The sequence below is a fragment of the Micropterus salmoides genome, unplaced genomic scaffold (genome assembly GCF_014851395.1).
Source record: "Micropterus salmoides isolate LMB-PRFRI ecotype aquatic unplaced genomic scaffold, ASM1485139v1 Ms_hic_scaffold_10, whole genome shotgun sequence".
In the NCBI taxonomy this organism is placed as follows: domain Eukaryota; kingdom Metazoa; phylum Chordata; class Actinopteri; order Centrarchiformes; family Centrarchidae; genus Micropterus; species Micropterus salmoides.
This window is the reverse complement of record NW_024040041.1, coordinates 31,170,071-31,197,060: the sequence shown is the minus strand read 5'-3', so window position 1 is coordinate 31,197,060 and position 26,990 is coordinate 31,170,071. Positions and strand designations below refer to the sequence as shown.

Here is a 26,990-nt window from a genome sequence, read left to right as displayed (position 1 = left end):
ATGTTGGAATACTGCCCTGTAGCCCAGTCTCCGAAGGGAGGGGATCATGCTCTGCTTCAGTATGTCACAGTACATGTTGGCATTCAGGGTTCCCTCAAAGACCTGTGGCTCTCCAGTGCCAGCAGCACTCATGCAGCCCCAAACCATGACCCTCCCAACACCATGCTTGATTGGAGGCAAGACACACTTGTCTTTTTACTCCTCACCTGGTTGCCCCCACACACGCTTGACACAATCTCATCAGACCACAGCACATGGTTCCACTAATCCATGTCTGCTTGTCTTCAAGCAAACTGTTTGAGGGCTTTCTTGTGCATCAACTTTAGAAGAGGCACCCATGCAGACTAATGTGATGCAGTGTGTGGTGTATGCTCTGAGCACTGACAGGCTGACCCCCCACCCCTTCAACCTCTGCAGCAATGCTGGCAGCACTCATACAACCTCCGGATATGACGCTGAGCATGTGCACTCAGCTTCTTTGGTCGACCATGGCGAGGCCTGTTCTGAGTGCTATTATGTGTGCTTTCCGTAAAATGGCTTTCCTATTGAGGTCAGAGAGGTTGGGTGTGGGGAGTCCACTTATTTTGGAGGCATTATTTGTGATGCGTGTAAATTTGTTCTTATTGGTCACAGTGAGTATGTTGAAATAACAGATTGAACAATAAAGAAGGATGGGTTGAATTATGCTTTTGTAGAGCAGCAGTAGAAGGTGGGGAGCAACCGAAATAGATTTTCTTTACGGATGGCAGAGAGTCTTTGTTGGCAGCATTTGAAAGTGTCAGTGGTTAATGATCAAATTTCAGTTTATTGTCCAGAGTGAGTCAAGGACTTCATAGGCCTAAGCATAATAATTATTTACCAGCAGGTTGCTAATGCCAACCAACATTAACATGTCGTGCAACAATGTCTTTTTGGCTAATTTGAGCAAAGCATCTTACCAAACTATGAAAACTACTTGTGGTACAAGCAGGGTGTAAACTACAGGGGAGCTTGGCTCCTCTTAGTAACCCATGACATGCTATTTTTGCGATTTGTTTCTAAATCTTCCATATCATCATGGATCATGCGTAAAATGAGGAGCATCGGGCTTCACCCAGAGGGAACGATCACTGACTGTCCACAGCGTCGGGCGGCTCTGTGACCTCCTCTCCCTGACTCTGTCCACTCTGTCGTTGATTGTTCCCTCTGGCTGGATGAGTCCCAACGCTCCTGTTTTACGCATGATCCATGTGCTACTCAGGGCCGGCCCTGACAGTGTTGAGGCGAGATTTGAAATTGTAAGCGTTAAAGACTTAATTTCCTGCATTCAGATGAATATTTCTGCACCAATTTATGGTTCATCTCCATCTATATAAAGCGAAACACATTGGGCGGTATGTGACAATTCAAAATATTAAAATTTATAATATATGGCTTTCAGGCATGTATGCTATTGTTTTCTCCTGCAGATCAACTTTTCTAATTTAATAAAATCCCTGCTGAGTTAATAGGCCACACATGCTTGGCCTTGCCTTCTCTTTTGAGTCTCTGTTTGGGGAAATTACCTCTTTTAATAGAACTACGTGGGACCTTTTCATCTCAATGATAAATTAATTCATTTTAATTTATAAACTCCTAGACTTTAATAGCTCATGTGTTTTAGAAGGTATTCTGCTCATGTTTAAAACTTTCTGCACATTCAGAATGTCTCCCACATATCTGTGTTATCTGACATGTCCAGAAAAAAATCACAATATTATGAGACTAGTGTCATCATTTAATGACAATTTCATAATATTTTTAATTCTAGCTGGCCTCTACTCTGCTGTGCATTACATTATTGATCTGCTGGTATATAGCCTATCCCCATTAGACTGTTAGATCGACACAGTTTGGGACAGCAAGCTACATGTGAAACCAAAACCAACAAAAAACACTGATCAGGTAGAAATCCCACCACAATCCACAATCCAGCTCAGATAAAGTGCTTCAGTTTTAAGATGTTTATATTGCAAAACTGGACTTACCAGTTACGTTACTGTCTGGACATTAACGCCAGTGGTTTCATCCACAATTTTGACCTATTCTGGAACCGCCTGTCCTTCTTCGCACAATTGACGTGATACTAATAATACTTATAATCTAGTTAATTTATTTAATTCTTTATGCTCGTCCACCTTAGATTTTATAGCTCCCCTGAAAGCTAGATCTTAGACAAAATCTGCTCAGCAGCCTTGGCTAAAGGACACTATTAGAAACTGTAAATGGGAACGTTGAAGAGCCAAGCGCAGATGGAAGAAATCTGGTCTCCAAGTACACTTCACAGCTATGAAAGAGCTTTTAATCTGCTATAATACAATGGTGAAAGACGCTAGAACACACTATTTCTCTTGTCACCCAGACCACAGCACAGAGACCGCTCTCCTAAAAATTACCAATGGCCTGCTATTTCTATGCCTACTAATTCTGGTGCCTTATCCGCTGCTTTTGACACAATCGACCATGGCATCTTGTTAGATTGACAGAGGCGCTGTGTGGGCATCTCTGGCACGGTATTGGACTTGTTTGGCTCATTTATGTCAAACAGGAAGTACTGTGTGTCTATTGATAACTTTAAATCTACCTTTTCTCCTGTCTATTACGGTGTGCCAAAAGGATCGATCGTTGGACCTATTTTGTTTTCCATTTACATGCTCCCCCCGGGTGACATTGTCCCCCAATTTGGTATTCCCTTCCATTGCTATGCGCGCAAAACTCAGTTATACCTCCCGGTAAAGCCTACTGACCTCAGTGTGCTGCGTTCCCTCCAGGCCTGCCTGGCTGACAGAAAAGACTGGATGTCAATAAACCTTCTGCAACTCAATTCTAACAAAACAATAATCCTCCTAATTGGTCCTCAGCATGCTACTAATCAGATTAGACCCTCTATCGGTCACTTGCCTACCCACATTACGCTTGTTACCAGAAACCTTGGTGTCCTTTTTGATAGTAATCTCTGATTTGAACAACAAATCGCAAACAAAAAGCTTGCCAGAGATGCAGAAACTGTTTTACATGCTTTTATTTAGTCTCGCCTAGACTATTGCAGCAGCCCGTACTCTAAAAAAAAACTCTGAACCGCCTACAATTAGTGCAGAACTCAGCTGCTAGGTTATTAAGCCAAACTAGGAAGTACGACCACATAACTCCGATTTTAAATGTGCAGTTTTTATCATTGTGACCACAAAAAGCTTTAATTACAAAAATGTTTTAATTTGATTTCCTCCTTTGTTACGTCTTACAACCACTAGAGGTCATACATCATCCAAAAATAGTTGGACACAAACAGTTTCAACACAAACAGATTATTTACCATGATGAAGGAGGATTTACTGCAGGACATTTGGATTAGACTGCAATGAGTTCATACATGTGCACAAAGCCGACAGAGAAGATTTCCCTTAATTAAAAAGCAGGTTATCATGATAATAAAAGTCAAAGGGGTTAATAGTTCAGCACTTTCACATCTACAGGACAGTTGTTTGCCATGAGAAAGCTTGACAAGACTTAAAATTGACACTGACATTTTTCAATCCATTTGTTAACGACTGTAGGAAATTCAATGACAGCATTAGTTTAATCCTATCTGCAATGTAATCAATAAACACCATCCTGTTTTCACTTATTTGAGGGGGAAGTTTTATGTAAATGACAAATTATCAATTTGTCTTTGCATAACATCGGGATCGTTCAAAAACCATGACACGCTGGTACGCCAGGATACATATACCTACATTTGTTCGGTGCTGCTTAAACAATTCATTTTCATTCATTTATTCATTCTATACTCTTCATTTTAGAGAGAAAGCAGATGCCATTCAGATTCTCTCACACAGAGAAAATGTGGAGATGGAAGAAGAAGAAGGGGGAGTGAGCAGGAGCGCCCCCACTGGTAGTTGGTAGGTTGCTGGCAGCTGTGCTGGTGCTGTGGTTGATGATGGTCGTGCTGCTGGAGTCTCCAATGTCTGAGCCAGGAAGGTGGCGTTGTTGGTGCCATTGTTTCAAACACATAACACTGCTGCCTGGAATCAAGAGCCGCTCTGCTCACTGCCAGATCACCCTGAATAAACAAACAGGACAGATGTGTTCAAGTCCAACTTTTTGTGGAACGGAAAATAATGTTTTGTTTTGTTTTTTCTTTGTTTCTCCAAATGATAAATCCGTTATTTTGGCTTCTCATCAAGCTCTCTTGTGAATGTATAAAGTGAATTAGCACCTTGAAATCTGCTCATTTTAAAGCGAGACCATGCAACTTTCCCTGAACAGCAGTCACTTTGGAGTCCAGAAACAGAAACTTGGGAGTCCTAAAAAGCTCATTGGAGTCAGTCAATAATTGGTGAAAAACAGGATTTCTCCTCTGCCGTTACAATCAAGATCTCATGTGGTTGGTTAGGACACAGCACAAAAACAGCACTTGCTCACTCTGAGCAAGACAAACACATGACACAGCAGCAACATGCTGTCAATATTCAATAGCCAGTACACTCTACCTGTCTGCACCAAATTTTTAGACAACAAGCTGTGGGTTTCATATGTGTGGATGCAAGTAAAGCATATGCAGAGATGGAAAGCAATGAATTACTCCCGTTACTATAATTGAGCAGTTGTTCTTTGTACTTATACTTTTTAAAGTCGTTTTTTATAATATGTAATTTTACTTTTACTTAAGTATGTTTTGTTTGAAATATTCTACTGCTACATTTTAAATTACTGAGTAAAAGAAATGCTCAGTAAAGACAGGACTGACCAGGTGCGTTGCTAGACATAAAGCTCTACTGGGGCACAGGCCCCCACATCCCTCATGTACATTTTTGATTTATTTTTGATTGAAGTGTATGAAATGTGTTAGTATGTGATTCCCTTGCTTATCTCATTAATATTGGTAATGTCAGAAAGGGATTTGACCGGAGCATAAGCACACATACCTATTTAATGTATGCTATGTTACCTGTGAGCCAAGTAAACAATTTGCACAGTCACACCTGATACTGCATTACTCTCACTACTTTGTAGATTTGTGATGTGGTGTCCATTTACATCACTGCTCTTTGTATGATTCACTTAACTTGTTACAGCCTAAAGCAAGAAGTGAATTTCACTGGATATTTTCAAATGTGTTTACTTTAGTTGTCCTCCATACTTGAAACAATTTTTAGTTCCTTGTATAGTTCCTTATCCACTCAGACAGATGCAACATCCCTTCTTTATTGTACCAAGAACTTTTACTGTAGCTGGACGGAAATCATTTCATTATAAAGCACCATGTGATTGGAATAATCTTCATCCTTCCCTAAGATCTATCAGCACTTTTCGGGGCTTCTTGTCGTCTTTAGCTCTGTCGCTTAAAACTGGTTGTTCATGTTATTAATGCCATCAGGTAACTATGTTAGTTTGTTATACATTTTGCTTACATACAGAGTAAATAATAATTTGATCTACTTTGGGTTAAATGTTTAGTATAGTTAATTATATGATTGTTTTATTTTGTTATTTTTCCTTGTACTAACTGTGGGTGTTGTTGGGTGTGGGTGAGAGTGGTGTGCGAGTTATGTGTATGTGTAATATATGTAGTTTTGTAATGTTCTGTTTTGTATTTGTTCATTATGTATTTGTGTAATAGGATTACACAAATACAGGATTTCAAGGGGGTCCCCCTTGAAAATGAGATGCTGCATCTCAAGGGACTATCCTTCAATAAATTCAATTCAATACACTTAGAATAACCTGTGTAAAATAGTAATTTTTCATGGTATTGGTATGAAATTTAAACTAGGACTAGGTAATGCTTTATCCTGTGGTCCTACAGTGTCCCAGCTATAGTTGTCTGCATGCATTTGTAAGCAAGCATTTTAAAGCAGAAAAAAAAAAATTACTTACTAGTCTTTTCGACCACTCAGAGCGCTTTTACACTACATCTGCATTCACCAGTCAAACACTGAGCCTAAGTGCTCAAACGGAAACTAACATTCACACTCACTCATACACTGGCGGAATAGCCGCCAGGGGCAAATCGGGGTTCAGTATCTTGCCCAAGGACACTTCGACACACAACCAGGGGGAGCCAGGGATTGAACCGCCGACCTTCCTGATTAACGGCCAACCCGCTCTACCTCCTGAGCCACAGCCGCCCCGTATATTAATTTTAGTTTAGTTACATTGACTTTAGTTGCCCTTTGAGTGTTTAAACTTATTATGATGATATTAATCAATTCCAGGAACACTTACAATCATTCTGACTTTTGGATTTGACACTCCAGAGAGTTATCTTTCAGAGAAGCCCAAAACCATGCATATACCCCAAGTGGTTCAAGAACTACATTCAATTTACTTTGGATATGACTTGAATAGGCGTTTTGCATGATGTTAATTAAGACTGCTTCTGGCTCCACATCTCTGGCTGTGCTCATACTGGCTGAGGCTGCCTGTACTTCACCTGGGTCTGGTGTGACCTGGTGAAGAGGTCTGGTCTGGGTCTGTGCTGGTACTGGATTTGGATCAACTGTGCTCGTATTGGCTTATGATCCATCATCTACTCTACTGATAAATTTAAGTATAGCCCCTTTAAATAATAGATATCAATACTTGCTAGATATTAATATATCCTGTTGGAAACAGACGAAACGCCTTAAATAACATACCCAAAATGAATCAGGAATAACTCCTCAACCATTTGGCCTAGATGCATAATTCTGGTCTCCTTTGAAAGGTCCGAAGCTAAGGATTACCATTACAGACTAAATGGAGATGCAATAAACAAAAAATATGATATTTTCATATTTCTTTCACATTCCTCGACTGGTAAAAAAAACTATATTTTAATGCAATAAACCATAAAAACCATAATAGGATAGATTATAATGCAACTGAATATATTTTAATACACCTGGAATGCAATTGTAACTGCAAATTTGATGAAAATAAACTAAAATACAACAGTTATCAATATTTTCAAAATATACCAGGCCAATGTCCATATTTTGGCAAAGTTTACTGTACAAAATGTTGACTTTTATTGGGAGTTATCTTTAAAACACTTTTATGTCCATACAACCACATTCCAAATAACATAACATTGAAATATTGATAAAAACAGTGAATATTCAACATTCCTGTCACCAAAAGCACTCCCATGTGTGCATGTGTACTGTTGATTTAGGCTAACTATCGAGATGTGCTACTTAGCGGTTCTGCACATGCGTATGATCCAAAAGCGTGGTCTGTTTCCACGCCCATAAATCTGCCGTCGAGACAGTGGCTGGTCGTCAGCAATATAAAAAAATCTTTATGGGACTGGAAATGAGAACACATAAGGTAGCATTTTTCGACAGGGCAGAGCGACTCCATAGACTCTGCAATTGATTTGCGCTATGGTAGCATTTTCCGACAAGGCAGCATATATTGTCAGAACACCGGTAGCTTGAGAACGGAACATCCCAGAGTAATGGTGGGGGTATCAATCGATCCAGCTTGAGCAGTGTGTTCCAAAGCAGCACTTCTCCTCCTCTGCAGAAAAAGGCGAGAGAAGGCAGGCACAGCTCCCAGTTGTTGCTCAATAATCATTGAGCTGATTTTTGGACTTAAAATGGCGGAAAGGACAAAGTCAGTGGTTTTGATGATTGCGTCTGTGTTCAACAAGTTTGCACGGCTTAAAGCAAGAAAATATTCTGTGCCGGAAATGTGTTCGGGGGGTTACAACAAAGATGAAAGGTAAGGGGCAAGAGCGTAACTCTGTGTTGAAAACTGATGGGGCCATAGTGGCTCAGATTAGCGGTGTGACAATACACTTAGCTCACGAGACATGAGGTACTATGATACTGGGTTCGCAAGACGAGAAAATAATTGTACACTGTTATGAAGAAATATTCAGTCTGGGGGTCTAATTTATTTATTTAACATTGCTGTTATATTGTTAATCAGGGAAATATATTGACATAATTATTATTGTTTTATTGCCCAGCCCTGCTGGTACTCCCCTTTCTCCTCTGTTTCTACGGAGGTATTAGGTGGCCAGTGAGAACGGAAACAGGTGAATGTCAAATAGTGCCCAGAGAACCTGATATGGAGAGGGCACCGGTACCCAAGAAAAATCACACTACGCCAAAGATTAAAATGTAGAAGTACTTGTACTGGTGACCCACTGCTAATAATCATTGACTACCAGAAAAGCCGTAGCCTGTCGAGAGATTGTTGGCAAAGGTCCAAATGATCCAATCAAGAGAAATATTTAGTCCAAAACGCATTTTTAGATCAATCAATACACACGGGCAGCTGTTACATAGTTTAACTACAGTTAGCATGTAAACAAAAAAAAAACGCTATACCTTGACCTTTTGAGTAACACCTTAATTGACCCAATAGAAAATTCGATGCCCTGTCTACAGCCTGGATTTGTTATCAGCTCCATCGGGCCCATTCAAACTGGTTTTCCCAGTTTGCTTTAACATTTTCAAAGCTAAAACATTATTTATACTTGGGCTGGGCAGTGTGGCAAAAAATGTTATCACGATAAAAAGTTCAATATTATTAAATTTTGATAATTATCAGGATAAATGTCAAATCGTGATTTCTATCAAGTTTTAAAGGCTGAATTTTGGCTGAAGAAACCAGATAGTAAATTGTGGTTTAAACTTTTATTTATGGTCAGAACATGAAAATCACTTAAACAGTGGATCACTTCACAAATCTGAGGTAGAACGTTCAAAACAAATATGTTAAAATCTTTTTTCAACAAATGTGCATGAGTAAAATTAAGTTAAATCTTTTTTAGTCCCTTTTTTCCTCAACAAAATAAATATTTTAATAGAAAAAGTAAGTGCTAATTTGTTCATTATTCAAATGAATAAGATCAAACATTCATTGAATATTTATTGAACATTTGTTAAATTGTTATTGAGGAAATTTATACTGTGATAATTATTGTTACGCTATCGTTTTATTGTCGGGCCATAATTTATACTATGACTTGACTGAGTAAGTGATGTTTATTATTTACTGAGAGATGTGCGTCCGTATTGCCCAGTCTGCCCCACTAATCAACATTTTAATAGTCAGTGTGAATCCACTGCTTTCCACCTTGCATTAGTCCAGATTTGTAACTAAATCTTCACCGAGAGACAGATAATTACTGTCTTGTTTTAAAATGATGTGTGCCCACGAGGAGAGCCATCACTTCCCAGTGCTGTCTGGACTGGTCCCACTAATGTTGCTGCTTGAGTGCAATAAGGTCCGACTGCAGACTGTAGCACCGTTTTGCTGGACCTTTCATTTTGTGCACATGAGTATGAGCATATTGTTGTGCCCAGATGGATAGTCCCTCTTTGTCCTCTCATCAACTTTGTAAACACTGGCTTTCAACATTGACTCATTTTTTGCAGCGTTTCATATCATTAATAACTTGCCTTGTCACATTAACCAGTAGTTTTATTTTGAGAGTGTAACTTGACCGCACGTTGCAGATATTTCCAATCGTTGCTAACTTGACCACAGACCAGGTCTTAATACTGGGGCACAGCACATGGATACAGGGGCACGTGTCCCAATAAAAAAGTCTAGCGACACCTATGGGACTGACTGACTCTTGCAGCAGAGCGTGCCCAGCTGCAGTAGCACATGGATCATGCGTAAAATCATGAGCGTCGGACTTCATATCCTAATTTTACAGAAAAATAGTAATTAATAGCATATTAAGAGAAGCCAAGCTCCCCAGTCCAGTACAGGCCACCATAATCAAATCTGTTCCGCCACAGTTTCATTATGAAGCGAAAACTTTCTCAAAACTTCACATAAAAAGTTTCTTACATTGTTTTGCACTATTGCTTTGGCAAAGTATCTGTCAAACAAACTAAAATTGAACGCGCCATATGGCATTATGCCCTTATCAAATTCCAAAAGACTGCAATTTAATAAAATAAGTATAATTAGTATAAATAAGATATTAATCAGTAAAAAAAAGATATTTTAGGAGGTTAAAAAGTAAAAAAGTAAAGTTTACTCTGAGCAAATTTTAAATGAGCTACTATTTACTTTTACTTGAGAAGATTTTTATACCAGTAATTTTACTTGCGCTTAGGTAAAAGTTCATCAAATTAATCATACTTTTTTAAAAGTACTCTTTCCACCTTGAGCGTGTGTGTGTGTGTGTGTGTGTGTGTTTGTGTGTGTGTGTGTGTGTGTGATATGTATAGTACGAGGAAAGGGAAAAGGTACACAGAGCGAGATATTTAAGGTCGTGATTGACGTGGCTAGATACAATGTGACTGTGACATCCCCATCTCTTTCAGCTGCTGGGATGTCTATCTCATTGTGTTCTATGTTGCAGATGCCAGTAGGTGTAGTTAAGATCATCAGTTACTGAAGCCTAGTGTTCTCCAGTATAAAAGTGCGTCTCATGTTCTGCTATGTGTTCGGTCGGTGATAAACTATTGCTTGTGATATTGAACACAGTGACAGGAAATAACACAGGAACTAAGGCCCAGCAGCGTGGTACCGACACAAAACAGGAAGTGTGCTAGATATTAAAACACACAGCAATGAACAGTCGTTGATGAACGTCAGGAGTCAGGAAACTGTGGAAGATCTTCTTCTGCATTTTTGGATTCCAAAAATTGTGTGTGTAAACACAAAGCAAAAGAGTAAAAAGAGAGAATCAGAAGAAACACTCTGCCCTCTGTCTGTGAGGTAGACTTTCACCTAGTTAGTGTGTTAGTGCGCTAACACACTAACTGTAATTCAACAGGGAGGCTTTTGTGTATTAGCAGATGTTCAAAAAACAAAGAGCCCAACTTAACTAAACTAAACAATCCCAATACTATCCAGATCCCAGATTGTGTTTTAACAAGAAGATAAATATGTAATTTTAAAGTTTTTTTAAAGTTTCCAAATGGTTAAAATCAAAGTCTGGACAGGGCTGGCACTTACATTAGGGTGTGTTTTTTGGTGGTGTACAGGTAACGCTGAGGTCACCATCAGTCCCAGTGGACTTGTAGGTGTAGTAGCCTGGCTGGAAGTTGGTGATCTGACTGTTGATCCAGGACTGATACTGGGACACTCTGGTGTAGCCTGATGGGAAATTAGGCAGGGCACAGCCCAGACTACTGGTAAAACTCATGATTCCTTCCTGGATCCAGCGACCGCCCTGCTTGCTCACCAGCGGACCTCCTCCATCCCCCTTAAAGGAGAGAAACATTAAGGAGAAGGAATCTTTGCAGAAGGTGGAATCTGACACGAACACAGATGTAAAAATGCTCACATGACAGATGTCCTTTCCTCCAGCACTGAACCCGGTGCACATCCTGTTTTTTGTGATTATGCTCAATCCATAGGTACAGCTGCACTCTCTGTTCCCCACAATCGGCAACTGGACCTCCATTAGGTTTCCTGGGTAAGGAAGGGACACTGAAGAGACACAAATTCAGTTTAATAGGGTTATTACTTTCGACGGTTTCTTTCCTCCTCCTCACAGGTCAGAGGAGGATGCTGCGTCTCATCTTCTCTGCCCAGTGCATGCTCTGTCTCTGTCTTGTTACGTTACGTGCACGGCTGTTTTACACCGTTCACAGCTCCAATTTATTTATTTATTACAGAGAACAATCTTTGGGTCTTCACCTGTCTGCTCAGCTCCCGTCTCTCTGGCTGTGTGAAGCTTTTAAGCCTATCTGTCTTCTGAGCTTCCATCTCAGAAGACAGATAAGGGAGCAATCCACCAGAGGAATCTCCTCCTCTGTGGCGCTGCACAAGGGAATGACAATGGAAGACATGTGCCCTTCTTTGTCTTCCCTTTGTTCTTTTATTCGCTTCTATCTGCGGGACGTCTCCCACTTCTTGATGACTCACTCTGTGCTGAGTGTTGCTGTCAGTGAATGTGCTCGTACCCCTTCCTACCTACCTGTTGAGACATGGAGAGCTGTCCTCCATGTTGATCCTACTCCACTCACTACTTATAAAATATTTAAACTTATTCACAAAACTGTGTTAATGTCACAGACAGATTATGATAAAATGATCTCTATTCCCCACACAGATAGAGGAAGGTTTTGTTGTTCCCTGGATAAACTGTTTGTAACTGCAATTTAGCATTGAAATTTCTGAAATAACACACCATTGTAGTTGACAACATTGTATTTACGCTATCTCTGAAAATAAATGTAATCCAGGTGCTTTCTGACACACCTCCAAATCCAACATCGCCCCAGCCGGTGGCCCAGGAGAGAGTTCCCTTGTAGAAGGTGCTGCCTGGTGCCGCCAGGCAGACGGGCTGGATGTAGGTGGTGAAAGCCACCGGTGAGGAGAGCTTCAGGAGGCAGATGTCGTTTTCCAAATTTATGATGTTATAGTTGGGATGAATGATGATCTGTGAGACTGACCGAGACGCTTGATTGCGGTTTGATCCCTGTAGACTCCGGAGACCAAGAACCACGGTCAGAGTGCTCGTGGTGATGCCTGTACTGCAATCAGAAGAGAAACGAAACAGTGCAAAGACATGAAAAGCAGAACTGCAGAACTCAAGATCACTTTAGCAGAGACTAAGTTTAGCTTGTATGTAGCCTGATAGATGTTGCAATTAGTCTTTCATGTGCTCAATTAACGTTTTCATAACCTCCAGCCCTAATTAGAGAAGTTGCTCCCTAAAATGTTTAATTTTATATTCAGTCTGCACATACAGTCCATGTTCTTTGCATATGCTGCAGTCACTCTGCATGCTGGGGAAACTGGGACGGGGTACCTTAGCCAAGTCAACAGTTCTTCATGTATCTTCTGCCAGAACGTTTGAACAGGTACACATTGCCACATAGCATGCATGTAACTATCAGATATGTTGTCTATGAAGATTCTCAGTCATCCAGGTCATAGTTATCTCGGGACGGATGAGGGACGAAACGTCTTCAAGTTTCTTCAACCAAGTCCAGTTGCCCTTGATTTTAACCTTCGTTGGATATCAGATATGTTACCTGAGCAGACCCATTCTGAACATCCTTTGTTCTGTATAGTGTGTTCAATGGGCAATGTCATCCATCACACAAGGTCATCATCCTCTATTGATTTAAGTAGAGGCGTGAAGTTTAGCCATGTCAGTTCTGACTAGTGTTGGGGGTAACGCGTTACAAAGTAACACATGACTGTGATCAGGTTACTAACGCGTTACACTGCGTTACTGTTGACATCTTCAGTAATCACATTACAGTTGCGTTACTTGCAAACTGGTTCTTGCTTAACGGGAGGAGAGAAAAATAAATCAAACCTCCCTTTTCATGCGTGTTTGCGTATCTTTTTCGACCTAACTTTTGACTTCAGCGCCAGTTCATGAGGACGCAAAAATTGTAGAGCTGTCAAAGAAGTCTTTCGATGGTGGAGGTATTAATTCATATTGTTTCACAAAAGGACAGCGATACCCTCTGGTGCGTCTGTGGCGAGGCTCTTTAGCCTGGGTAGTCTTGTGCTGACTCTGAGGAGGAAGAGGTTGTCTGACAAACGATTTGAGACACTTCTGCCCAGGGTGCAAACTAAGGGGAGCCAGGGTGAGCTTAGCACCACTTAATAAGACATCAGCTCCCTATCATCATGGACCATGGAGAGCAACAGACTTCATCCAGCCAGAAGGAATGATCATCGACTGTCCGCAGCGTGCCGGTAACTCCGTGATCTCCTTGCCCTGTGCGATTCCACCGATTTCATGTTCACAATGTAATAAGCATTTGTGTTGATCTGAGCATACATGAGTTGTAACTTTATATTGTTACTGTGCATCACAGGTGATGTTACACAATAATCCAAAAGTTATGTAACTAGTAGTGTAACTAGTTACTTTCAGCAGTGAGTAATCTAAAAAAGAAGTATGGCATTCCTTTAGGCATTAATTTTTTTAAAAAGCTTTAAAAAAGTAACTAGTAATGTGTAATCAATTACCTTTTTTGAGTAACTACCCCAACACAGGTTCTGACAGCCTGGAGGAAACATGCACATCCAGATATGAAATATTCCCTGACTTTAGCAGTGTTGTAGATATATGCTGGAAATCACACATTACAGGTAAAACTATGGATTTACTCCAGAAATGGAAGATAATTTATCTATAAGTGTAATTTTATGAGGGAAAGTAATACATCATCTGCATAAAGGCTTATCTTGTGGTGTGCATTTTCTGTTTGAATTCTTTTAATATTATAGCAGCTGCTAGTGGTTCTATAAAAATGGTGAATAGTGAAGGAGAGAGTGGGCAACCCTGCCTGGTGCCACTCTGAAGACTAAAGCTGGGAGAAGTATGGTCATTTGCTCTTAGGGAACTGTATAAGATTTTATATTTATACTAGATACATTTTATACTTTTTAGTAATTTATTCTGGATTTTTTTCATTTATTTATATAAAAGGAAACACAAACGTCAGGTGGCTGGTGACAATTTAATACATAAAAATATAATGGAACATAATGAAGTAATCAGTAGCTTGTTTTTTTTAGTTAAACTTACATCATTTGGACGATGCACATTTCTTTCTTCTGTATTTAGATTGCATTGGATGTTTTGTTATTGTGCTAATGGACCTTTTTCAAAGCATTTTCACTTGTTAATTAACTTTTTTAATTTTCAGAACTTTTTTAACAAATGCTTTAAAAAAAATTATGATGACAAAATCAGCCATTTCAAAAAGTGGTGGGGACATGTCCCTAGTGTCCTCAGTGTAAATGACACTTAACGATCACCTGAGATTACAATACTTAAGGATCGGCTCATCCTGCGTCTGTCTGCTACTAGGATCTAACCTGAACTCTTAAAATGTACAGAAAGTAAGGCAACACAGGGTTTTTAAATATGTTGTTATGAAGATAAGCTGGTTTAATGCTATGAATCCAGGTCATAGTTATCCAACGAAGGTTAAAATGAAGGGCAACTGGACTTGGTTGAAGATACTGGAAGACGTTTCGTCCCTCATCCAAAGGACTTCTTCAGTTCTGAAGTAATTTTTTCTCCCTGCCTCTTAGAGCAGTTCTTCCCAATCTTGTTGGCTGGGGCCCCTTAAAAAATGAAACATTGTCTGCTTGCTACCCATAATCACAAGTTGAAACAACAAAGATTTTCTTCTTGAATGATGATGAATGATCATTTAAATCATTTAAAACTGAGTTGCAAAGGTTCCCAGGATGGCTGTTTACAGGACTGGATGGCATGTTGGTTTTTTGTAACGACCCTACCCTCACTTGTTACCTTGCACAGCAGTGAGCAGCAGTCAGCACCCAGTCATTGTTGATGAGGGTTCCTCCACAGAAGTGGGAGCCAGAGGTTTGCAGACTGGCCTGCCAGGGCCAGCTGCCTACAGAGGCCACCTGTCCTCCAACAATCTTGGTGTTGAGTGTTGGCTGACCACACACTGAGGAGAGAGACAATAAAGAAACAGAGTGAACAATATGGGTTTACAGCAAACTATTTTAAAACGTTTACGTCCAACAACATATTTAAATGTCGAAATGATAGATGGACAAAAATTAGCAGTGAAACTTTGATTTAGCATCTAGCTGTGAGTGAGACTCGCTTGCTTGAAACAGCAATTCATGTGAAAATATATGTGTCATGCTATATTAACATGGGAAGAATTTTGTGAATACTTTTATTACTAAACTCATTCAAACACAAAGATGTTTAATAAGTGACTTTTAACCCTGTCCTCTCTCAGCTAACAGAGTGTAAAATAATTTCCACTTACAGAAAAGGAGTTTGCGGTTGTTTTTAATATTCCCCTAGAACTCATTATGACCACAAAAGTCTTCAATAACCAAAATGTATCAGCTGTCTTCCTCTTTTGTTACGTCTTATGACCACTAGAGGTCCCAGCCTAAAAAATGTCTATAAGAGTCATAGTAAGTTGCTTGAATAATCAACCTATGCGGCTGTTTTTCTGGTGAGGACAGGCTGAAAAGAACATACGTTATTCTACTGCTGATAATCTTATTAATACTAATAAGTTGTAATAATACTACTATACTAATACTACTACTGTTATTGCTCAAGTCCCTGATGATGTCTTAATGTCACAAAAACATGTCAGTAGCTGAAGTTAAAGGGGCCCTCCACTGATTTTACACATGAAATTAGGTTTACTCTTTACAAAGAGTCACACCCCTGTGATCACAATTGTATAATGTTGTTTTATAAACAACCATGGTGCTGCCATGAACCTCATGATGTACAACAGTTAGTAAATGCATCACCATACAACCGTAAATGAATGCATCTGAAACAAAATATGAAACTGTTTGCTAGAAGAGGAAGAAAATATTTAATATTAAGCTTTCCAAGGTGAGATGTAGACAAAAGTCTGGACATGGTAGGCACTCACCTTGGGGTATTGATAGTGGCAGGCCAGGGCAGGTAATGCTGAGGTCACCGTCAGTCCCAGTGGATGTAAAGGTGATGAAGCCTGGCTGGTTGCTGGTGATCTGGCTATTGATCCAGGACTGATACTGGGACACTCGGGTGTAGCCTGATGGGATATTAGGCTGGGCACAGCCCTTGCTACTGGTAAAAGTCACAATTCCCGCCTGGATCCAGCGACTGCCCTGCTTGCTCACCAGCGGACCTCCTGAATCCCCCTTAAAGAAGAGAAACATTTAGGAGAAGGAATCTTTGCAAATGGTGAAATCTGACACAAATACAGGTGTAAAAATGCTCACGTGACAGATGCCTTTTCCTCCAGCAGTTAACCCGGCGCAGATCACGTTGTCTGTGATCGTACCCACTCTGTAGTTACAGTTACACTCTCTGTTCCCCACAATCGGTTTCTGCACCTCCATTAGGTTTTGTGGGAAAGGAGGGGACACTGGAGAGAGACAAATTCAGTAAAAAAAGTTTAAATGGTTTCACACAAAATGGACACTTTAATAAATATATCAGTGATCTGTGGCACACCTCAAGTGTTTCCAGGTGTTCCTCTGTGGATCAAGAAAACATTCTCACTACTTGAACCATGAAGGACCATGCCAGTGATTTTACAATGTCTTAGCCCATTAAAGGTACAATGAGTAACTCTTGCGTTAAACCAAAGGACAGGTCCACCACAAACTTCAAAACACTCGCAGTAATTCAAATTTAATTTAATAGCGCCAATTCATAACAAAAGTTATCTCATTTGACTTTTCATATAGAGCAGGTCTAGACTGTACTCTTTATATTATTATTAACATTTGGCCACAGGAAAAAAATAATATATAATATTATACTAACAGTATATTATTAAATTAATAGTATACATTTATTTCATGTTATAATATTATACGAACACACACATTTAATCCAGAGTAACTATATCTTTAGATAATGCATCTCTGAGGTGTTTGTGCCCCAGTTTTATCTGAGTTTAAAAGTGGACAATTACAGGTTACACAATACACGTTACTATCCTGTGTACCACGAGCATGGATCTATTGCTGTTTGCTTTGTAACGTTCATTTTAGATTTACTGTTGTTTTACTGATACTCAGGTACACAGTTTCTCCACCGTCCCAGTGACCCACATTTTATACAATAATGCAACATAAGGCACAAGACAACACAGTGGACGACCCATGGTGTTTGGTTTGATAGTAATTTAAATTTTGAGCAGCACACCACAAAGCTTGTTCAATCATGTTTTTATCAACTTAGAAATATAGCAAAAATTCGATCTATGTTAACTTTTAAGGACACCGAGACCATTTTACACGCCTTCATCTCATCACGCCTGGATTATTGCAACAGCCTTTTCACCTGTTTAACCCAAAAATCTATTGATCGACTCCAGACTGTCCAGAACTCAGCTGCCAGGCTTTTAACCAGAACAAAGAAATATGACCACATTACTCCTATTTTAGCTTCATTACACTGGCTCCCAGTATGTTTTAGAATTGACTTTGAAATTCTATTGATCACTTTTAACGCTCTTCATGGCCTCTCGCCTTGTTATATTTCTGACCTTTTAGTCCCATACACACCAGCACGTACCTTGAGATCCTCGGGCAGAGGTCTGTTGTCTGTTCCAGAGTCTCGACTGAAAACTAAAGGGGACAGAGCGTTTGCTGTCAGGGCCCCGAGGCTCTGGAACAGCCTGCCCGAGGAAATCAGGTCGGCTGAGTCAGTGAACTCTGAAGTCCCTTCTTAAAACATACTTTTATAGGAGAGCTTTTCCCGATCTTATTTGACTTTATTTTATCCCTTTTATTTTATTTATTTTATATTTATCTTAAACGTGTATATTAGTCTTTTCAATGTTTTTCATGCTTTTATCTTGTATTGTTTTTGTATTATTGTCTCTTGAGTATTATTGTCTTTACACTTGTTAAAGCACTTTGTAACTTGTTTTTGAAAAGATTATTATTATTATTATTATTATTATTATCATTATTATCACTACAGTAACGTTACTTACTGCAGTCTTATTGTTATAAACTGTGACAACAATCTCATTATAATAAAATGAGAAGCTATTGTGTTATGAATAACTTCTTTTCAGCTGCAACCCCAGTGGAACCAGTCAGGATGAAATCTAAAATTATTTTATCAAGTGATGTGTAATGTGTCTGTAATCAGACTGTCTCTGAAAATAAATGTAATCCAGGTCCTTTCTGACCCACCTCCAGTTCCAACATTGCCCCAGCCGGTTGACCAGGAGACAGTCCCCTTGTAGAAGGTGCTGCCTGTGGCTGCCAGACAGACGGGCTGAATGTAGGCGGTGAAAGTCACGGGTGAGGAGAGCTTCAGGAGGCAGATGTCGTTGTCAAAAGTTACAGCGTTAAAGTTGGGATGAACGATGATCTGTGATACTGTGCGAGACACTTTATTGGGGTTTGATCCCTGTAGACTTTGGAGACCCAGAGACACAACCAGGGTGCTCGTGCTTACGCCTGGACTGAGGTAATCACAAGAAAAACAAAACAGTGCAAAGACATGAAAAGCAGAACTTTAGTCAAGACCTTTGCATCTGTTGCTGTGGAGACCAACAGAAAACTAAGGATGAACTTCTCTGAACTGAAAAACATCTCTAATATCAACAGTTTGTTTTACAGCAAAACGATCTTTTCTCCCAGTGTACATTGCAGCGATAAAACAGCCCAAATGTGAGTCTATCCTTGTGTCTCAGTCCAAAAGCTTGAACTCTATTGATTCCAAAGGGAGAGGGAACAAAGACACGTGGAATTAAGAAATGTCTATTTCTCTGGGCGGCATGATGAGGGCAGTCTGCCGAGGATTTAGGCTCTGGGGGCAAGAGGCAATGTTCTGGGCACATGGTGTAGCTAGCGTGTAACCAGGCCAAGACTTCCTTTTACATTTTGCATTTGATGGGTGCATCCCAATTCTCTTAATTGTATCGACGTTTCCCTCACTTGTGTCCTTTCCTTGCGTCTTAGTCCCACTGGGCTGCATGGAGAGATGCAAGGAAATCATGCAAGGAGAGAAGGAACGAAGAAATGTGTTTTTACAGACATGGAAAGTCCTTTCCTCCAAAGCGTTACGAAAAGCAGCATCCAATTTTTGATGAAAGTGGCAGCTGATCACAGCTGAATCAGCTGATCAAAGTAGTCAGCTGGAAAGACTTTTGATGGAATTTGGGTCTGCACACATGTGCACTGTGCGGATTCTGCTGGAGTCAAACAATTATCACTGCAGATCAGAATGTTCATGCCTCCTCTCTGTAGTTGTGACTTTTTTAACAAACACCTGCAAGGGAACAACAACCTGCAGTCTGTCGTTATAACCTACTGTGTCCTGCTCAAAGGCACAGGATCATTTCTATGGGGAGAATGTGTTTACATTTTTTATTCATTATCTGCATCTGTATTTATTGATATTCTGATTGTGAATTCATTATTGAATAACCCAGATCATCATGGTTTCTTTTTTGTCAGAAAAATGATTTAACTCAAAGCCTACACTCAGTTTTAGGCTATCGTTTATTTCATCTTTTCATAACCTTTAACACTACTCTTAATGCTTTTGTTGCACAGGAGCAACTTTAATTCTCTGACTTTAATTGTCTCCATAATAAAAGTTAATGGGGGAAATAAGATAAAAGAAAATTCTTTCTAATACATGAAGAAAGTTATTTGTGGGGCTTTTGTTGTTCAGACCTACAGTGAACACAGATTTTAACAAGACAGCGAATCATAAAACAAATCGCATAGAAAATTTGGCAGTGATACACAAGTTTAAATTAGGCCTATCTGTCTTCTCTCCGGTATGAAACAATGTTGCGATACATCACATCAGTCTGATCAGCTGCAGCGTCCAATCAATTAAGGCGTTCCAGTAAAGGTACGTGTCGGTCACTAAAAGACTTCTGCCCAAAGCTGTATTTTCACTCAGAGCTCCTCAGGACAAAATAAGAGCTTTGGGACGGTCGGCAAGATGGTGGAGCAAAACAACTTGTAGTTCAAGCGAGGAGCGAGGAAACTACAAATAAGAGACTTGAGATCCACCTAATGTTTACAGTCCGATTAGCAACTTGTGACGCGAGAATGGAGATGGAGACGTCTATGACTGGAAGTAACTAGTTTACAAAGCTGATAAAAGCTAAATTGCTGTCAGATGATAGCCAATGGGTTCAGAGATTGCATTAGAGGCAATGTGTTTCATGTCTTTTGCTCTCCTCAACGACTGTTAACCTGCATGCAATTAAAGGCCACTCAAACCTCATTGGTTAATATTAGTCAGACTACAAATGGAAACCAGATGGCTTCAGATGCCAAACTTGCCTACAGAGCTACTTATATCAAAAATAATCCTAAAATGCGTCCTAAACTCTTGCTAGAATACCCCTCTTTAATTTTCTTAGAGCAGCAGTACCCATCCTTTTTGGCTGATGACCCATCAAAATGAATCATTGTCCACTTGCTACTCAACATCACAGGTTGAAACAACACAGTGTTTCTCCTTGGATGGTGATATCAGTCAAATTTCAGAAGCAGAATAATATTTTTCATGTTTCCTGTCCTATAAATCCTTTTTCCTGCGACCCCTTGGAGAGATTCCTGCCCCTAAGTTAGGAACCACGGCCTTAGACAGGCTGTTTAGGCCACTGTATGGCATGTTGTTTTTTATTGCAGCCTCATCCTCACTGCTTACCTTGAGCAGCACTGAACAGCAGTCAGCACCCATTGATTGTTAATGAGGGTTCCTCCACAGAAGTGGGACCCAGAGTTTTGCAGACTGGCCTGCCAGGGCCAGCTGCCTGGAGTGGCCACCTGCCCTCCAACAATCCTGGTTTTGAATGTAGGTCGACCACACACTGAGGAGAGAGACAAAGACAAAGTGGGGAAATAATTACAATAAAAAGCTATTTACATCATGTTACGTCCCAAAATCATGTTTAAAATGTCCCAATGACAGACGAGAAGTAAAAAAGTGTGAGTAGAAACTTCGACTTACCACTTAGTTGTGAGTGAGACTCTGAAAACATAAAACAAACAAAATATTTATGATACAGTAATTTTGTATTTATATTCACTGATATGTCTTTGCTATATTGACATTGATATTTGCATGCAAAGAATTTTGTGATCATCTGTAACACTTCTTAATAAACTCAAACACAAAAATGACAAACCTTACGCCCTTTCCCCTCTCAGCAAACAGGCTGAAAATGTTTTTTCCTGTTACAGAAATTAACTTTGCATTTGTTGAGTCCTTATTTTCCCCAATTTCTGTGTAATGTAGAGGAGGGCTCACTCTGCTCGTGGACGACGAAGTGTTCGGTGAACAGATGTTCTTTTTGCAAACAAATCTTTAGTCACACGTTGTTGGTACAGTGATTCAAACAATCTGTTAGGTTAGGTTGAAATTGCTGTTGTCCATCTGTTTGTTTAATCTATCCATATTTCCCTGAATAAAAGAGTTCTCATAATTGGCTTAAATTAAATCCACAAATGTTACTTTTATTGCATGCTTCCAAAAAAACTCTTACTACAAGGACAGACTGAAAAGAATAAGAAAGTACATTTTTAAGGTGGCTTTAAGGTGCAGAATTAAATGTATGTGTGAAAATAAATTCAGTGCCTTCAATTGTCAAATCAAGCACAATTGAACTTACCTAGTTAGCTTGCACTAAACTAGATTTCGTGAAAAATTTATATAATTAACATAAATGTATGAAAGACGTAGATTATTTTAAGGATTGTTGAAAAGCTGACACTAAACTGCATTGCTGGCTTTAATTTCCATGAACAAGTAGCTAAAGGACTATGAAGACTTAGAAACATGAGAAATGTTATAAATTAAATTAAATTAAATATTTGATACCTATAATGTATTACAAATGTGGAAAATTTTAAGGTTTGTTTGGAGTTTGTAGTTGAAAATAGATAATAATAAGCTAATCAGCTTTTATTGTCAGATACAATTATACAGAGTGCAACAAAATTTCTGTTCTGCATTTGACCCATCCTTATAGGGACCATTGTGCAGCACAGAGGGAGCAGCTAGGATTTCAGGGCCTTGCTCATGGGCACTTTACGCAATGATCCGTGCTGCACTTGAATCGTTGACCCTCCGGTTCACAAGATAAGTCCCCATGGACTGTGCTACCCACTGACCCACGATAATAAAGTACTTGAAAAAGTTGGAAAATGTGAATGTCACACTGACTTCATTAGCTCATTTTAAGTAGCCTGCAGTGTGTTTGTGTGCCTGCAGGTACACGTACAGTATGAATAGATGTGTTTTTCCTTTTACTGTGAGGTCGGACTCTTATTTAAACAAAAACTAGGTCATCCATCGTCTGTTGTGAGCGTTGGGGAATTTTAAAGGGCCTTTATTTTGAAAAAACAGCCTTGTCGTGAGTTCCCTGTTACACAAGTACAGCTACTGTCTGGGACTGGAAAAAATTAGGTCAATCCATTGTTGCCAGTCTAATGGAAGCCAGTGAAGCTGTGCAGTGAGTAAACTTCACTTCCCGACACCTTAAGAGACGCACTGGTGACCAACGCTAGTACACAAGGGTTTTAGCCTCCTTGTCATCGTGTCAGCCTCTTACACCCGAGGTCGCCGGTTCGAGTAAGGACCATGCAGTCCGTAGGCAGCCAGTTACACCAGTTAATTTACAGTTCCACTGTAGGGGCTTATACTTTGAAAAAGCCTTATCCTGAGGTCTCTGTCAAGTCACTATTACTGAAACAGTTACTGCCTGGGGCTTTTATTTTGAAAAACTAGGTTGAGCCTTATCTTCCTGTTGATATCAAGCCTTGCTAATCCTGACTTTCCTGTTATGATAAGGTTCCCAACATTGGGCTTTAACTTTTTTTAACTTTAAAATTTTGGAAATGACACCAAACAGACCGTAACTCTTATCACCTAAGTAAACAGAGAGAGAAGATCCACCTGAAGATGCTGTGTGAGATTTTTGTGTGTGGTGTCAAAAATGTGTTTGTGAAAGCAATTTAAAAACGTCCACCTTTCTGCCTTCCTCCTAAAATTTTTATCTAAGTTCCTTTGAAAATCTACGTGGCAGTTGGCAATTTCTTATAAGATTTTAAAGTGAAATCCAACTCAGTCAGCTGGTCCTCCTACTTTAGCTGCGACCCATCCATCCCACACACACTCATAAAGTCAGAAAAGGGCTGAAAGTTACATGAAACTTGACTTGTGACTATGTAACAAGTATAATTTATGTGAAAAAGTTGAATTAACTTGAGGAAGTCTTAAATGATTTAAATTTTGAATGGCATTTCTATATGTATGAATTAGTGGGACTGACTTTCATTTTAACAAAGTTTCAGAGAAAGTTAATATTTTGAACAGTTTCAATAGGATTTGAAATTTGAATTATTAGAAAGTAGGAACAATGTGGAACATTTTGATATTTGAATGGATTTTCTATCTCATTAAGTATGAATGACTAGATAACAGTTGAAAAACCTAAAAAGTGGGAAATGGGATAATGTTTAACATTCTGTCCTATTACTTCAATAATTGTCCTTGAAACAGGGGCGTAGATATGGATAGTGCAGCTGTATTGGCGCCCCACTGTACACGGGCCGTGACGGGAGAGCCCCCCCCCCCCCCCCCCCCCCCCCAGGTTAGGAGTTGAACTTTATCAGTTACATAATAAAAATGCATCTCAGCCAGAGCTGTTGTCAGGCTCTTGAAAAGTTCTTAGCCCACCTGAAAATTGTGAGTTTAAAAAACTTAATTTCCTGCATTCTGGCAAAATTCTGCACCAGTTTATTGACATAATGTATTTTATTTATATGAAGAGAAACACAATATTTGGGTAATAATTCAAAATATAAAAATATAGTGTAATATGATGCAGTAAGGCTCTCAGGCATTCTGTATTGCTGTCAGATATGTTTCTCCTGTAGATCAACTTTTCTCATTTAATTTCATCCCTGCTTAGTCAGCACACATGTAGGCGTGACTGAAGTAACTTTAAATGTGCATGTGTCACCAATGATTAATCAATTAATATTAATTCAGTTATCCCCTGGACATTAATAGCTCCTGAGTTTTAGAAGTCTTTCTCCTCATGTCTAAAATGTTGTGCACATCCAAAATCTCTCCCACATATCTGTTTTCTTTTTGCAGAGTAACTTGGTAATATTTATAGACAAAAGGTGTACTATTACAAGAATAAAATCGTAATCTAATAAGAATAAAGTTATCATATTTTAACAAAATCTACCTGCCCTGTACTCTGCTGAGCTTTCCTTGTTGTTCTGCTAATATCCTCTTCACACCGTCTGACAGACACACAACCTGTTTGGGACTGCATGCATCTCTCTCTCTCTCTCTCTCTCTCTCTCTCTCTCTCTCTCTCTCTCTCTCTCTCTCTCTCTCTCTAAATGCAGGCATGCTGCATGACGGAGGCAGGGTCACGTCAGGTGAACTTCAACCAAAAAAAAGCAGGTGAACTTCAACCAAAATAAAGCAATATTATTGTGAGTAGCCGTTCTTTGAAGACCTGTGAGACAGGCTGCTTCATGAATATTATTAGCCTATTAATAGGGAAATATTTTTGTTGTTGTTGTTGAGCTACATTCCGGGCTATTGTTTTCATAAAGATACATAAATCAAACATTAGATTTGCACGTCACTTTATACATGAATAATGCTAAAGAGATCATACCCTCAAATGTGCACATCCACCTTTGCCATGGTGTCAGTCAGTAGCTTTACCAAAAAAAGTCTCTAGCAAGCAAAGTATAAAATAAATATATTCCACAGATTATACAGAATTAATATTGTCTTATTTTCTTTGGTATTGTGCATATTGTTACCTAATCTTAAATTTCTATTTGTTCATGTGACCTTTTTTTATACAGTCTATGGGTGAATTGCAAAATCTGACAAGCAGACCAACAGAGCTCACCTGCAAGCTAGTCATGCCATTCAGACATAAAAGTTGTTGCAAGAAGAGACAGGAGAGAAAGGAACAGGAAGGGAGGGTGGCATACTAACAAATTAGATTTTTTTGTAAGTTTTTTGTACTTACTAAGGACATTGTTGAAGGGCTTCATGGATACAATTCAAACAGGTAAGTAAGTGCTTTTTCAAGGGATTTGGTTTGGCCTAATCTTATTTGCTGTAGTGCCCCTGTTTAAAATGTTTTTGTCATTTCTTGGTCAGGTTGACACTGAGCATCAGCAGTCATTGTGCTTGTAGGTATTAAACTGTGTGTGTGTGTTGCTTTAGCTGGCCAGTTGTCAGGAAATTGCAGCTCTCTTCTGTCTTATTTACCGTAATATCTTGTCTTCTGTCAAAGAGGAATGCTGTTGCACTGATTTGTGAGGTTATTGTACTAAAAATAACTAAAAATTTATTATTTCAGTTATTATGGTTATTTCAGCACCACAGTGGACACCTCCCCTGCACTCAGGTGTTGTAATGACATTTCAGGATTTTGACAGCACTATTCATGCTTCTAATAATAATTTCTTTGACTTATTTACTTGCCAAATAAATAAAAAAATCCAACACATGATGGTACTTCAGGCTTGTAATCAAGAACATTATTCCAGCATTTACACCAATCAGGGGTTTTATTATAGACTTCAGTGGGTCTTATTACATGAAGATGGAGTTTACCATTTAATAAAACATCTCAAATCTAGATTAACTTAAAGTTTTTAATATTTATTTAAAAATGTTCTGCGAGAGGAAGATTTTGGGTCTGTTTCATGTTGTCTTTTCAATCAGAAGCACAAATCACAGGTGTGTGTATGGATATACTGTAGCTTCAAAATGCTACTGTGGGTAAAACTACATTAGAATGACATTAAACAAAGTCTTGTAATAAACACAGAAACTTTAAAAGATAAAATAGACTGTGCATGAAGTTCAGAAAACTAATCCTAGAGGTTATTGCAGTGTTTTTCATAATAACCATATCATTTTAAACAAATGTATGTAATTCAAATTAGATTCTTCTAAATCAGTGAGGAGGGTTCTTACCTTGTGACAGGAGAGTCAGCAGAGTCGCCACACAGATCACTTTGTAGAAAGCCATCGCTGAAGTCAGAGTCATCAGCTGCAATCATCAGAAATGCACCTGCATAAATACTCTTCTTCTCCCATCCCTCCCTCTCTCCCTCCCTACCTCCAACACAAGCCCACCTGTCCAATGACACGCCCAACGTCTCACCTGTCACCTGTTTCACTAAACATGAAAAATGCCACGAATCTAAGCTAAGTACATTTTCTAGTACTGTTCTGAAGTTCAATATTGAAGTAATTGCGAATTTCCTTTCCACCACCTGTAGCTAGTAACCTTAAAAAATACAGTGCGTTGTTACAGATTAAACACTGGGGTCAGGCGCTAGGACCCTGATGGGGGGCTCCCTTTCCTTGCTGCTCTGCCCAGCTGCCCAGCAAGTTACTTCACACAGAGAGAGAGACACACACACACAGCCACACACAGAAATGGTGAAGGAAGATTGATTCAACTAGAAAGTGATACATGTCATGGAAATTGTATCTTGCTGGTGAGGGATTAAGCAAATAATTGAGTCACAACCAA

At 39.4% G+C, this 26,990-nt stretch overlaps 1 protein-coding gene across 1 annotated transcript; it reads right to left on the bottom strand.

The window, feature by feature from the left end:
- Positions 1 to 3,165: 3,165 nt before the first annotated feature.
- Positions 3,166 to 26,560, bottom strand: LOC119895238 (transmembrane protease serine 9-like). Its single transcript, XM_038708207.1, has 11 exons — positions 26,426 to 26,560; positions 21,407 to 21,427; positions 21,104 to 21,266; positions 18,616 to 18,890; positions 16,681 to 16,826; positions 16,347 to 16,599; positions 15,218 to 15,380; positions 12,187 to 12,461; positions 11,267 to 11,412; positions 10,936 to 11,185; positions 3,166 to 4,078 (listed from the first exon to the last, which is right to left on the bottom strand). The coding sequence occupies exons 1-10, from the start codon at positions 26,496 to 26,498 to the stop codon at positions 10,937 to 10,939; spliced, it is 1,764 nt and encodes a 587-aa protein (XP_038564135.1). The 5' UTR covers positions 26,499 to 26,560; the 3' UTR covers positions 3,166 to 4,078; position 10,936.
- Positions 26,561 to 26,990: the final 430 nt, after the last annotated feature.